The sequence below is a fragment of the Falco punctatus genome (assembly GCF_963210335.1).
Source record: "Falco punctatus genome assembly, chromosome: 8".
NCBI lineage: Eukaryota > Metazoa > Chordata > Aves > Falconiformes > Falconidae > Falco > Falco punctatus.
The window spans coordinates 17,189,626-17,203,317 of NC_137588.1; the positions used below are offsets into that span (position 1 = coordinate 17,189,626).

General features: G+C 37.2%; 1 protein-coding gene across 2 annotated transcripts in view; it reads left to right on the forward strand.

Moving 5' to 3' along the window:
* The window catches only part of CWC22 (CWC22 spliceosome associated protein homolog), a 34,096-nt gene extending 22,983 nt beyond the window's left edge, over positions 1-11,113 (forward strand). For both annotated transcript variants that reach the window (XM_080400366.1, XM_080400367.1), the window contains exons 15-20: positions 1,988-2,065; positions 3,193-3,345; positions 4,224-4,351; positions 6,062-6,163; positions 6,258-6,454; positions 9,764-11,113. In XM_080400366.1, coding sequence (XP_080256492.1) covers positions 1,988-2,065; positions 3,193-3,345; positions 4,224-4,351; positions 6,062-6,163; positions 6,258-6,454; positions 9,764-10,350 — 1,245 coding nt within the window. In that variant the 3' untranslated portion in view covers positions 10,351-11,113. The remainder of the gene's footprint in view (positions 1-1,987; positions 2,066-3,192; positions 3,346-4,223; positions 4,352-6,061; positions 6,164-6,257; positions 6,455-9,763) is intronic.
* The last annotated feature ends 2,579 nt before the right edge of the window (positions 11,114-13,692 follow it).

Sequence of the window (13,692 nt, forward strand, 5' to 3'; positions counted from 1 at the left end):
GGATACCAATGTTGTAATTGCATTTAAGATGAGGAAGAAAAAGTAATTTGTTTTTCAAGTCTTGCTGACATTATTAGCAGTGGCATCAGCACTTTACCCTTTTTATTGTTTAAAAACTGATTAACTTCAGCATTACTGTAAACCACGATAATATAAAAAGTTAATATGCATTTTAATACATCACACTAATGCAGTGTGAGAGTGTTGAAAGGAATGCCTTTAAACACATCTGTAAGTCTGATACATTGCTGCCTTGTTAGTTGGAGGGGGTATCTTTTTCTTGTTCAGCATGGTTGGCTTTTTATTTGTTTTGAGAATTTGGGATGAGCAAAATGTTTCTTTTCAGAATACATGCTTGGAAAAATGGCACAAGTGGGAGAATATGAAATCTGGTGTATGTTACAGTAAACTGGTGTAAGATATAAAGAGGACAAAATGCTTTAAATTATCAGGTATTTTTTTAGGTGAGCATTATTATTAGTTTGAAGAAGTTAAGCTAATCATAAAAGTACATGACTGACAGCCAAGGACCTATTTGGGAATGTCATGAATTGGTTTATGCTATGGAGTTTGTTTTACGAGAAAAAAGTAATTAAAAAAAAAAGATGGTGAAAAACTCCAGTCTTGTTTAAGTACCGTGTATTTCATGGCTCTTAATTGATATTAAAATGTCTGCTTCACTTGTCTTAATGTTTCAAAATGTGCCCTAACCAGTTGGTAGGTATATTACAGTCTGTAACTTTGTTTTAACCTCGTGTATGCTTACTTGCCCAGATCCCTGCTCTTAGCCACTGAAGGGCTCTGTTCCTAGAGGCAAGATGCAAATCAGAATCCACCTGTGTGTGCTTCCCTCTGGTTCTGCTTTGGTGTGCATGAAGAATAGGAGGAGGTAGCTGCCAGAGGTTGATTTGATAATCTTGGGGTGATGGTACTGGAGAACGAGGAGAAAGGGAGCCAGACAACATGTACTCCAAAAAGACTGTTCTGGATAGTTGGTATCAATGGAAGAGGAGCATCTTCTGCAGGACTGCCATAGCTGGTGCATTACATCTGTGTCCACCACAGAGACCGGGAAAAAATGGAAGGCAGGCTCTCGGGGGGGGGGGATGCACAAAAGCCTTGGGAGGTTAATCTAGCTAGGCTTCCTCTGCTCCTTCCTGGCCAAGAAGGAGAGTTGCTTTTGTAGGGGCTGATTCAGAACATGAGCCTAAACCAGTTTCTTTAGAAAAGTGTCTGTTGCTCTCTTGGTTATAGAGGAAGTCTAGGCATATTGGCCTTGCAAGGTTGAGTTTAGTCTTTCTGAACATCACCCTCAGGCCTCTCTGGTGAAGCAATTGCAGTGAAACACTGCCTTCTGCTTGCTTATGGTAAGCAGAGCTTGTTGTGCAAATTATGGCTAAATAAAGATACTAGTACATACAAAATCTACAGATAATGTCTGATTTTAGAAATACGCTGCTAAGCATCACATTGTATCTGAGTTTCCAAATGGCTTGTCTTGAAGCCATTGTGATGTTTGGAAGTTGCAAAGAATCTTCATTTCGTATAAATGCAGGGATTGGTACTATTTAAAAACAAACAAAAAACCAAAAAACACACAAAACCAAAACCACCAAAAAAAGCCCTCAAAGCCTTACCTTTCTATTTTATAACTCCTTTTTGTACTGTGGTATAGTCAGTTTGTGAATTAGTTTTGATCTTTTTTGGTTAGATGTACAGTGTGTTAACTCATAAATTTTAGCTTAAGCAGAACAGGGAGTTTGAATGGCAAAAGTTCATATGCATGTCCCAGATAAGTAGCTTTCTGAATTTCTCAATTTCTATAAATTAAGTTACCAATGAAGTTTTATGTAAATGCTCTTATTTCAGAGCTCACAACCATGTAAGGCTTTCTCCGGTATTTTGGTGCTTAGTAATGATGGGTTTTTTCTGCTGCTAGAGTGAATTTACCTAGAGAAATATTTTATTATTTTTTTTCTTAAACCAGAAAGAACTCTGCAATATGATACTTGATTGCTGTGCCCAGCAAAGAACGTATGAGAAATTCTTCGGGTTACTGGCAGGGGTGAGTTGTGGTTTTAGATTTTACACTTCATAGTAGTTAATTTCATTGGTTTACTCTAATTTTTGTGTGTCAAACAATCTTCAATGGATAAATGAAACTAATAGGGTTTTTATCATTCTGAAAATGGTTATATTAGTTGGTTGGTTGTGTTAGTGGATTGAATTAACATTTTGATTATGATAAACATAGTGAGTTCAGAATGAGAGAACTCATTTCCTCGTCATATTGTTGCTTTTTTGCCTCCCTCTTTTCTCATTGCGATAGAACAATAAATCAGTGGCAAAGCAATGGTATTAAAGAGGGGTAAAAGTATTATGAGGTACCATAAAATACCCTTTTTACAGTGCTGAGGATGAAGTTTGGAGACTCTTCTTAGTAGGTTTTATTTAGAGTACAAGACTGAATATTTACTGTCCTGAGGTTGTGGGTGTGGGGGGGTTTTGTTTGTTTTTCAGTAAACAGCAAGCTCTTTCTTTTTCTGTAACTAATTGCTAATTTAGTTGCAGTTATCGCTTAGTTAAATTTTCCTTATCTATGATATTATCAGATCTGACTAGTTAAGATAAACTACTTCTCAAGGGAGTAATTATGCTGAAAGGAAGGGTTTTTTCCATTTGTATTTTATTTTATCCAGTATTTGAGGTGGTACTTCTGCTGACAGTTGGTTACAAAGCACTAACCATACAAATCTACACGTTTGGTAGAATATGAACGTTAATTTCCATGTTCTTTGGAATGTTTACATCCAGAGTATCTTGCCTCTGTGTTCCCTGCTGCCTCTCTAATTTTAAATAGTCATTCAATGATGTAATGAAAAAAGTTACATTTAATGGGGTTACATCAGGTGAAAATAGTGGATGTACAGAAGTAAAGGAAATTGCTGGATAATTTGCTGTAGTTCAAAACTGATAATTACTACTTTGCAATGCAGATAAGCTTTTTGTTTTGACAAACTGCTAAAACAATAAAATGTATTCATTTGAAGGTGTGTTCTTCTCCTCAAATGGTTATTTAAAAGGAAAATAGTTCAGTAAATATTTGCACCATTAGGTCACTTAGATGTAGGTTATTTGCATGTTTAATATTTTGTTTAATCTGGTTGTTTGAATTGTGCAATGTTGTCGCAGCGTTTCTGCATGTTAAAAAAAGAATATATGGAATCCTTTGAAGCTATTTTCAAAGAACAATATGATACTATTCATCGTTTGGAAACGAACAAACTGAGGAACGTTGCCAAGATGTTTGCTCATCTCCTGTACACCGATTCAATTCCCTGGAGTGTAAGTGAAAAAGGCTATTGTCCTAGATTTCTTTTTCAATAATTAATCTCCAGTATTCAGAAATAATGCATAATACATTAGTTTTAGTATTTATTCTACAATTTGAAACTACTTGTATTTTTAGCAAACTGGATTATTTTAAGTATCTTCTCAGACACTGTTGAACAATTCTTTTGCTCCATCTCCTCTTTCTGCCTCCAGTGCATCATGATCCTCCCTCCCCCCACTTCTTAAGGAGTTGATTTAAGCTGTTATTTTATGGAGCTCAGCTGGAATTGGTTGATTAAAATGTACTCTTTTTTTTGAGAATTTTGAACTTTTAATCAGCAATGTAAATAGCAGAACTATAAGAAATTAAAAAATACTGCCATTTTATCATTTAAGTGCCAAATAACCAAAAATAGTTTTCATACTGAGATATAATGATGTGACATTAAAAATGAAGAAATAAGTGTCAAGGTAACTTCTCTTTTCATACTGTTTTATTCTTGGTTCGTAGCCTAGCCTAACTGTCATTCTTCAGGCATGCACAAGTCAGTCCAGATATTTCACCCCTTTAGAACTACAGTCCCTAATCTTTAATTGTGAGACGTTCACACATCTGACTTGCTCTTGTGGAGCTTTCCTGAATAAAATAAATCCTTAAAGAATTACTAGCATAAATTGATCAGAAGCTGCTCCCAGGTGGTATAAAAGAATTTTTGAGGAAGAAAGTCTTGACTAGGAATTACAGGGCTTATGTTATTGGGAGTGTGTGTGTGTGTATTCAGAATCAGTCTAAATTGGTTATTCTGTAAGAACAAAGATTTTAGGTAAATAAAAGAACATGTGTTTATACTTAAGGGGGGGATTCTAAATATTTTTCTAAATACTTTCAGGTCCTTGAATGTATAATACTGAGTGAAGAAACTACCACATCCTCCAGTAGAATTTTTGTAAAAATATTCTTTCAGGAACTCAGTGAATATATGGGACTACCTAATCTAAATGCAAGATTAAAAGATGAGTAAGTTGAAAATTTATTTTCAAAACTGTAAATTTGATTAGTTTCTTTATCTGAAAAAGAGCAGATAAGAACTCTGTTTTCAAGTTTAACTAAGACTGCAGTTCTGTAGCTACAGTACTTCAAGAATATTCATGTACAGATTTAGTCATTGCAAAGAGTCCCATTAGCTGAGTGTGCTACCATCAATTTGAGTTTATGTATGTGCATGGCTGTTTATGAGATGTATCTTTTATTTATTGTTTTCCCAATGATACTCAGCTTGTGTAAGAATTTTCCAAGTGCAAGTCTGTTTCTATGTATTGTCAGCTATACAGCTGTAAAATAAATCATAAGAATTGTTTAGATTGGAAAAGACCTTTGAGATTGTAGAGTGCAACCATTAACCTAGCAGTGCCAAGTCCACCACTAAACCATGTCCCTAAGTGCCACATTAGCACGCCTTTTAAATACCTCCAGGGATGGTGACACAACCACTTCCTTGAACAGCCTGTTCCAATGCTTGACCACCCCTTCAGTGAAGAAATTTTTCCTAATATCCAGTCTGAACTTCCCGTGGCATAACTTTGAGGCCATTTCCTCTTGTCCTGTTGCTTGTTAACTGGGAGAGGAGACTGACCCCACCTGCCTACAACCCCCTGTCAGGCAGTTGTAGAGAGCAATAAGATCCTCCCTGAGCCTCCACTTCTCCAGACTAAACCACCCCAGTTCCCTCAACCACTCCTGATAACACTGGTGCTCCAGACCCTTCACCAGCTCCGTTGCCCGTCTCTGGACACGCTCCAGCACCTCCATGTCCTTCTTGCCGTGAGGGGGCCAAAACTGAACACAGGATTCGAGGTGCAGCCTCACCAGTACCGAGTACAGGGGGACAATCACTGCCCTGGCCCTGCTGGCCACACTTACTGTGGATACAAGCCAGGATGCTATTGACCTTCCTGGCCACCTGGGCACACTGCTGGCTCACATTTAGCCAGCCGTCAGCCAGCACCGCCAGGCCCTTTTCCACCAGGCAGCTTTCCAGCTGCTCGTCCCCAAGCCTGTAGCACTGCATGAGGTTATTGTGACCCAAGTGCAGGACCTGGCACTGTTACTGTGACTTTTTTTTCTAACAAAACTTTTTTTTTTAGGATTGGTTGCTTATCCTTAAGTGTAGTGTAAGTAATATATCCTTTTAGGCCTGTATGTGATTTAATGCGTTGCGTTCTGGCAGTATTCCTTTCAGTTGCTTGAGCTATTTCCTGTAAACTGGGATTTCTTCTCTGTATGATGGAGAATTTAGTAGATGCTTTAGTTTATGTAAAATTAAACTTGAAACTGTACTTAGGGCCCTGTTTGGTGGCATTTCAGGATAGGTACTTAGATCTTTGAACTTCTCGGTCAACAAGTATTACCCTTTGCTATCACAGGCTACTGTGATTTCACAGGTCTCTTCAGGGCTTCATAAAATCAGGCTTTCTGTTATCATAATCTGACAGTATGTACGTAATTCTTGTATGTGTGAAAAGATCTGTTTTCATAAAACGGCAAGTTTTTAAATAGCATTTTGGTTAGATACATCAGATAGAAACAATGAAGGTATTGAAAAATGCATGAAGATAAAACTTTTGTTCTATGGAGATACATGCAGTTTCTTTTTCAGTTTATCAGTGTAAATGAGAATTAGTGATAAGCTTGCATGGTGTATAATGTAGATGGTTTTTTTTCCATCAGAACATTGCAGCCTTTCTTTGAGGGATTATTGCCTCGGGATAACCCAAGGAACACTCGCTTTGCAATCAATTTCTTCACTTCTATTGGCCTTGGAGGACTAACGTGAGGAACACTTTTTGATTTGATATTTACTTTCCTTCTCCCCTTTCCCTCTGCTAAAGAAAAATAATAATAATAAAAAAATTTTGTTAATTAGGGATGAATTACGGGAGCATCTTAAAAATGCACCAAAACTGATAATGACACAGAAACAAGATGTTGAGTCATCAGATTCATCTTCATCTTCAGAGACAGACTCTTCCTCAGATTCTGATTCTGACAGCAGCAGTAGTAGCTCAGAGTCATCCAGCAGCAGTGACTCCTCATCGAGCAGTGACAACAGTAGTGACTCAGGTACTTAAACAGTAGCTTTACAACCATTTACTTCTAGTTACTTCTGTGTACCTATTTGTTTCTATATGTGTGCTTGTTTTGAGGAAAAACTAGCTAAAGTATTAGTTTCTCTGCTTTAAGAACTAATAATTAAAAAAAAAACTTGAAAGTTTTAAAATACTAAATTTGCTCATGGAAACGTATTTTAGACTCAGAAAAACTGAATTCCATTTTTAGAGACTTAAATATGTGAGGAGCATTGTTCTGTAGATTACACAGTTGATACCTTTTGCACAGTACTATCACTTCAGTGTAGTGGAGGATGGAGGGATTAGAGTCATTCCCTATCAGTATCTCTGTGGGATGTTTATTGCTGAGCTGTAGAGACTCCTGTCTACAACTTTTTTTTTTTTTTTTTTTTTTTCTTCCCTGTTTGCATGGCTTGAGTGAGCTGAAATACTACTTCTGTCCTTCCCTATAAATATGTACTAATTCATGGGTCAGAAATGACATTGTTCAGTTCTAGTTGTGCGTTTAAATTTTATTTGCCTTCCAGATCTCCATTTCTAATTCCTCTTCCTCAGGAAGAGTTTATGTGGTGATACAGTGAAGGCTCTTGTCTGTAGGGAGATCTCCAAGAAGAATGTTTTTGCTGACAACTGAGTATTTTGTAGTTTTATGCATTATACTTAGTGTTCAGCACCTTATACCATCCTGCAAATAGAACCTTCTACTATCTATTTGACCTGAAGTGTCATAAATACTGTTCAATCTACAAAGTACATGCTAGTGAGGGTTAAGGTGTGCAGTGTCCCCCACTGTATGTAACGTGAGCAGATGATAACACAGCATGACTTTCTATAGTACAGAACCTTGCTGATTCAAAGTTAATTTGATTTATTACGTGCCTTTGAAATGAAAATGTTGATTAATAATACAAAAGCAATGTAAACTGCTCGTGCTTTGGAAATGCCCTGTTCTCCATTGCAGTCTTACTGTACAAAGTCTGATTTGTGTGTCATCGCATTAACCGCATTAATGACGGCAAAGCATTAGAGGAGGGCACAGTTAAACAGGGTCAGAGGAGGCGTTGGTTCAGCAGAGCCAGATGGCTCCTGCATAGACAGCTGCGGCTCTGCTGAGCTGTTTGATAAGAACCAGAGAGGCAAGTCCTCAGTGACAAACCAACTGAGTCTGTAGTCTGCTAGTACGAACACTTTATTTTTGTAAATTTAGGACCTTCTCTTTTACTGTTTGGCCTTTTTTCATTCAGGAACACATTCATTAACACTTCCATTTTTGTATCTTTGCAGCCTGGTTTCACTTTTTTGCCCTGGTTCTTGTGTACTTAGATACAGTGGTCAGAATGCTAATTAGAGATAACTATTCTTTAATGGTAAACTTGGTTGAGGTCTGTTACTGGTTATAACTCCAAGTCTTCCTGTGTTTGCAGCTTTTTAAATCTTTAAAACAACTTGGTAGAGTTGAAAGGCATTTTATTTCGGTGTTTTAACAGTGCTGTGTATAAGTGAAAGTAGAAAACCTACAGGTTAGAAATTGAGCATACCACTAAATTGGAGATTACTGTTTTACTGACAGTTAATCTGTGGAATGTTACCACATAGCTCAGCATTGCTCTGAAGAGGTTAGTCCAACCAAAACAGGTCCAGCAGAACACAAAATTTGCCTGTAATCAAGCATCTTGTTCTTTTGTACTTATTTGCTCAGGTCTTTTTCTGATTCTGGGAAAACACTTTAAAAAAACTTTTATGTATTTAATCTATCTGAACTGATCCATCATCACATTTTCTCAGAATGCCTGGAAGCTTTAGTTCAGATGTGAGGCTAGCCAGCTGCTGTAGAATGCAGGTGACGTGCTATTAAATCCGTTTATGGCTCTGGTATTTTCAAAAGGTGATTATATAACAGCTAGCTAATAGTACCGTAGTTCATACGGTAAGGTGAATTGATGACTGTTTTAAGTGGCTGTTACTGATAAGTACTGTCAAGTGAAATCTAGAGATTCCTTATAAAGAGCAAATAGGAAGAGTAGGGCCTCTTCCACTGAGATGAGGACAACTGTGTATTTAGAAATAGTTTTAATTAAATTGTTGACAAAGCTGTCACTGTTTCTCCTGAAAATGAGCCAGAGGGCCATTGTTATGTTGCTGTGGTACCACTATCTGAAGCAGTTTCATCATGCCACTGTTTCCTCATAGGATAATGTTGGAGATTTTTTTGCCCATCTGCTGTTTTTAATCTCCGCTGACTGATAAGCTTTTCCAGGAAGTAATTGGAAAAGTAAATTATCTAGAGACTGGATGGTCTGGGAAAGGTGATCGTTCTAAAAAAAAATTATTTGTAGGAGTCCTTTGATGTATGACTTTACAGCCTATGCCTGGTCCTTTTCCATCAAGTCTACAAGGAGATGATGATGGGTAGAGGTTCTCAAAAGTCAGGCATCACTTGCAGATAGCCAAGAGATAAAAGCCCTGCTGAGGGGTACTTGTGAGTGGCAGCCGTATCTGTACAAATTTGAGCGGTTCCCTCTTAAGCAATTAACTGGGCGGGGAGGGGTGGAAGCAAGATTGTTGGAATTTCATCAGTACATAGAATTTCAAATCTTTTCAAATATGAAAACATCTCACATAATTCAAGAATTTTTTGGTTAACAGGTTTGCAGATCTTGTCAGATTGCCATTTAGTGAGTTACTCTATTTTAACACTGACTGCTTAGTAGTGTTTTGCGTTCAAGTGCAGGTTTGTTGGGTGTTTTTCATAAACTGAGGAAGAAGTTTCTTTTTTGTTTGAGCTGCATCACATCTTGGTACCTGTGTAGGTGTAGTAAATGGGATAAATGCAGAAGGCTATTCCCTAATTTACTTGTATGCTCTTAAGGTCACAGCACATCACCCCAGAACATTTTTGATGACATGAGGTTCTTGTGTTGCGAACAGTGGAGTTACTGAGAACTGTTGAAGCTTAGAGGAAAAATGGAGTGTAGTCTTGGGCTTGATGGTCAGTTCACACTTTTATGGAGAATTTCTCCTTATGTAAAATAAAAGGACTGTAATGCGGGCAGACACTTAAAAATAATCAGTCCCTGCTCAATTAAAGAATGGGTGAATTTTCCCCCGTTGCATGAGACACTCAGTTGGGGGCAGGAGAGGGGGCAATAGCATCTAAGCTCATTATTTTGAAACCTTTGTTCAGATATGTACACAAAAAAAGTTCTCTGGCAAAACTCTCTAGAACTTTCTACATAGTTTAACAAGTTAAGCTTAGTAAATTAAAATACAACCTTATTCCCATAATTCGTTATAATTTCAGATGTTCCTAAGGCCAAAAGAAAGAGAATGCAAAAGAAGAATAGAGAATCTGAAAAAGTTTCCAGGAAAAAACAAGAAAAGAAAAGGAAATCACTTGAAAAGAAAATGAGGAGGCGTCAGCAAGAGGAAAGAAGTGATACTGAGAGCAAATCAGAAAGAAATCACCGGAACTTGAGAGAATCACACAGGAGAGATGACGTATCAAAATACCATCACAGAGATGAGTCCAATGGCAGAGATGGTTACCATAGTGGAAAGGATAGGAACCATGAAAGAAGTAAGGATCTAGAAAATAAACACAGTAATTCAAAACTGAAGAAAGCAGAGAGAAGAGCTTCTTTGTCTGATGATGAAAATTACAGACACTGGAGCAAAGATAATGGACATCGCAGCAGAAAAAGAGAAAGATCAAAATCTAGAGAGAGAGGCCATAACAATTCAAGTCCAAGAGAGGAGGAACAAGAAGACAGATACAGAAATGGTTCCGAGAAATACCGTGAGAAGCACAGCCGTTACTCTGACCAGTACAGAGAACCCAGAAAGAATGAGGACAGACGAAGGGATAGTTCTCCACACAGACGAAAATAATACCTAACCAGAGTTTGAAATCAATGTGCATTTCTGAGCTATTAAAACTGTATTTTAAAATCTATTACTGAACTTTCCTTAAAAAAAAGATTTTGTACAAAGTGATAGTTTGCATTTGTAAGTTTTCTCAGATTTTTTCAAATTTTCAGTACCACTTTTTTTCTAAGTATTGTTATGAGGCTTTCTTTTAAATTCTTACTTTGGAAAGGCAAAGCTGTTTATTTTGTGAATAAAACTGTTAAGATCTTAGCAAAACGGGTGTTTTTGTCAGTTTCAGGGGTTTGTACCTTTATGGTCTGAAAAGCATTGGTTTTTAACTTTGTTAATTGAAAGATACTGAAGGTAGGGTGATAAATCTAAGTGTTGCAGATTATGACGCAAATGCTACATGAGAAGGGTTTATGAAAATTTTCAAACATCACAAGTGTTTCAGGCATTCTGTAGCTGTATATTTTTTCAGCTGCACAGACATGAAAGCAAGTTTGACCAATATTTTCAGGAAATACTTCAGGTGACTTTTTTTCCTCTTCTTCAAGAGTTAAAAATTGGAAAAGCAATATTACTGTTTTAAATTTCACATTTGAATGTGTGTCAACTTTTTCTGTTACTTTTCACAATGTTTTTTAATACTGTAACATCCTGAGCTAGTCACACTTGTGATTTTAGAGATAGGGGAAGAAATGTCGTGGGGTGGTGCTTTTTTTTTTGAGGGTTTTTTTTTTCCTTTCTAAATAAAAATTTGATTCTTAAAGTCATACATTTCGACTCTAGCCCTGCAAAGGAAGTGTTTAAGGAACATCTTTCACAGTGTATAATAATAATAAAATTTAAATACATTTTTTTTCCCCAAAAAAACTTTTTTACACTTTTTGAACTACACATCGTGAAGTGCTCAAGTTTATTGGAAGTAAAGTTTTGGGGGCTGGTGGTAGAATTCAGTTGCTGCAGCAGTTTATAATATATAATGGTTCTGCCTGGAGTCATTTGAAGCAACTAGCTCAGCATTCTTTGTATGAGTAATGAATCAAAATCATCTGGTTAAGACTTAAAATCTCACTAATAACAAAGGAGAATTTTTTAAGTCTTTCAGCATAAATAGGAAATAGTGTGGACAGTAGGAAGGACAGAGGTAATGGTTGTATATTATGTAATTGTTGAGGCTGTCACTACCTTTTTTTTTTACTTTGTAAAATGAACATATTTCATGTGTACATCATATTTCATCTTGTATAAAGCATAGAAAATATTTGAGCTGTTTTATAACAGAAAATAGAACAATTCCTAAGGAAATAGATCAGTTTTGCCTAAATCTTGTCAACATTTTTCTAAGAAAAATGTCATATTCAGAATTTTTTCCTGTATTTATCAGAACTTAGTTCTGTAAGCTTTCATGTAATAAAACATTTTGAGTCAAAAATGTTTGCATGGAAAATAAATTCAGAGAAAAGATAAGTTTTCTATCTTATATACCACACAGCTAAAAATGCTGTAGCGGTATCACAAGGTATATGTTGTTTAAACTGTGGTGGTTTTTTGTCCAACGCACTTCTCATTTTCAAAATGATTTGTGCATTTTGGCAGTATGTGTTAATTCCAGGAAAACAATTTGAAAGAATGCTTTCTAAAAAGAATTCTGCTGATAATGTAGAGCTGCTTTGATAGCTCTCTATGAACATTATTGAAAATTATTTGTACTCATAATGGTTTATTTGTACAAACTTGATTTATCTAGAGTAATACTTCATTTACTATGTTATGGGTTTAATAGCATAAATTTTATTAACCCGTAACTTTTGAGATATTCTGTTCAAGTTAACAAGCATGTTAATTACATCTATAATAAATGGGACTACATTAAAATAATAAATGTGAAAACATTAAAACATTTATTAAAAAATAAAGCATTTGATCCTTGAAAATGAATCAGGAAATGCCAGCTTAAACATCTCCAATTCTTTGTGTTATTTCATAAGGGCTAATAAAAATATGGTGGTCTTTGGCAAAGGTGAGGTTAGGCATTGAGGTGGGGTCTTAACTGCGTTTACAATTTCTTGATTTGTTTCTTTGTTTCCAGAAAAATTAATAGATATTTAATACCTAGCTGTTATTTTTACCATTACTACTGTGGGCAGGTTAGTGTTCGCTAGAAGGAGTAAGACAATGAGAGAGGCAGTGGTCGCGTGTTCTTCCCAGTTCTTAGCAGACTATTGCTTAAGAAGTTCCTGAGCCAGAGGCACTGTGCATCTGAATAAGGCCTTGCCCATTGGGTGGCCTAATTTTTTAACTCATTTGGGGGGGATTTTGCAGCATCCTGTGCCAGCAGTTCCAATATTTTACTGTACGGTACGTGTAAAAGTGTGTTTTCTTTATAGCTTCTGCCTGATCACTTTTACTATTTTCCAATGTGTTCTCTGAATAACAGTGTGCAGTTCCTGCTTGCTGTCTTGTGTGGGATTTTTATAACCTAACCCGTATATTCTTTACCGTTTCTTTTCCAGAAGCTAAAATTCACCAGTCATCTCTCCTTGTGCAGGACTGCTCTGTAGCCCTGATCAGTCCTCCTGCCCTTTATTTATTTGACTGTACTATTTGTAAGGGAAAGGACATCAAAGCAGCAGGTGGTGTTCAAAATGAGGGTGTTCCTGGAGTTGCCCAGCGACATGAGCTTTGGGGGCTGGTTTGGTTGCTGCTCATCCTCTCGGTTGCTGTCGAGCTGAGCGATCCACAGCTATCCTGGGCTTTCTGTCCTCAGCGGTAATAGCTCATTGTGGACCGTGCACACTAACAAAGTGACTTGTGCATCTAGTAGTTCATACCGGAGCTCTAGGCTGTGTTTCAAATAGTGGTTCTGACTGAAAGACTGCACCATATGGAGGTTCTGTGGCATGCGCTATTTTAGTCCGTTAATCCTTGTTATGTAAAAACATGACTGAAACAGCCGAGCCTCAGCTTTCTGCAGCTGGGGCTGGTGATGACATTGTTGAGTAGGCCTCTGCTGTCAGCTGTTGCCTAGTGAAGGTACCTCTGGGCTGTGTTCAGGTAGTGGCTTGGCTGCCTCTCAAGATGAATTACTAAGCTGCTTTGGTCTTGCTGAACTGCAGGTTTCAGTCACAAGCGCTCTTGACTTGGAAGAACGTAAATGTTATGTCAGAGAAATGTGCTGTTTATTCCCCCTATAGCTAGCAACCCATACCGTTGGCCTTCAAAGTGTTATGCATGGGGGTCTTGGTAGTGATGCGGTGTTGGGCATCTGGACCTTGGTCTTCGTGGTGTGTTTGAACATAGAACTGTCATCAGCTTCTTGGGTTGTCTCCCACAGTTCCTTGTGCTGGTCGCTGTTCA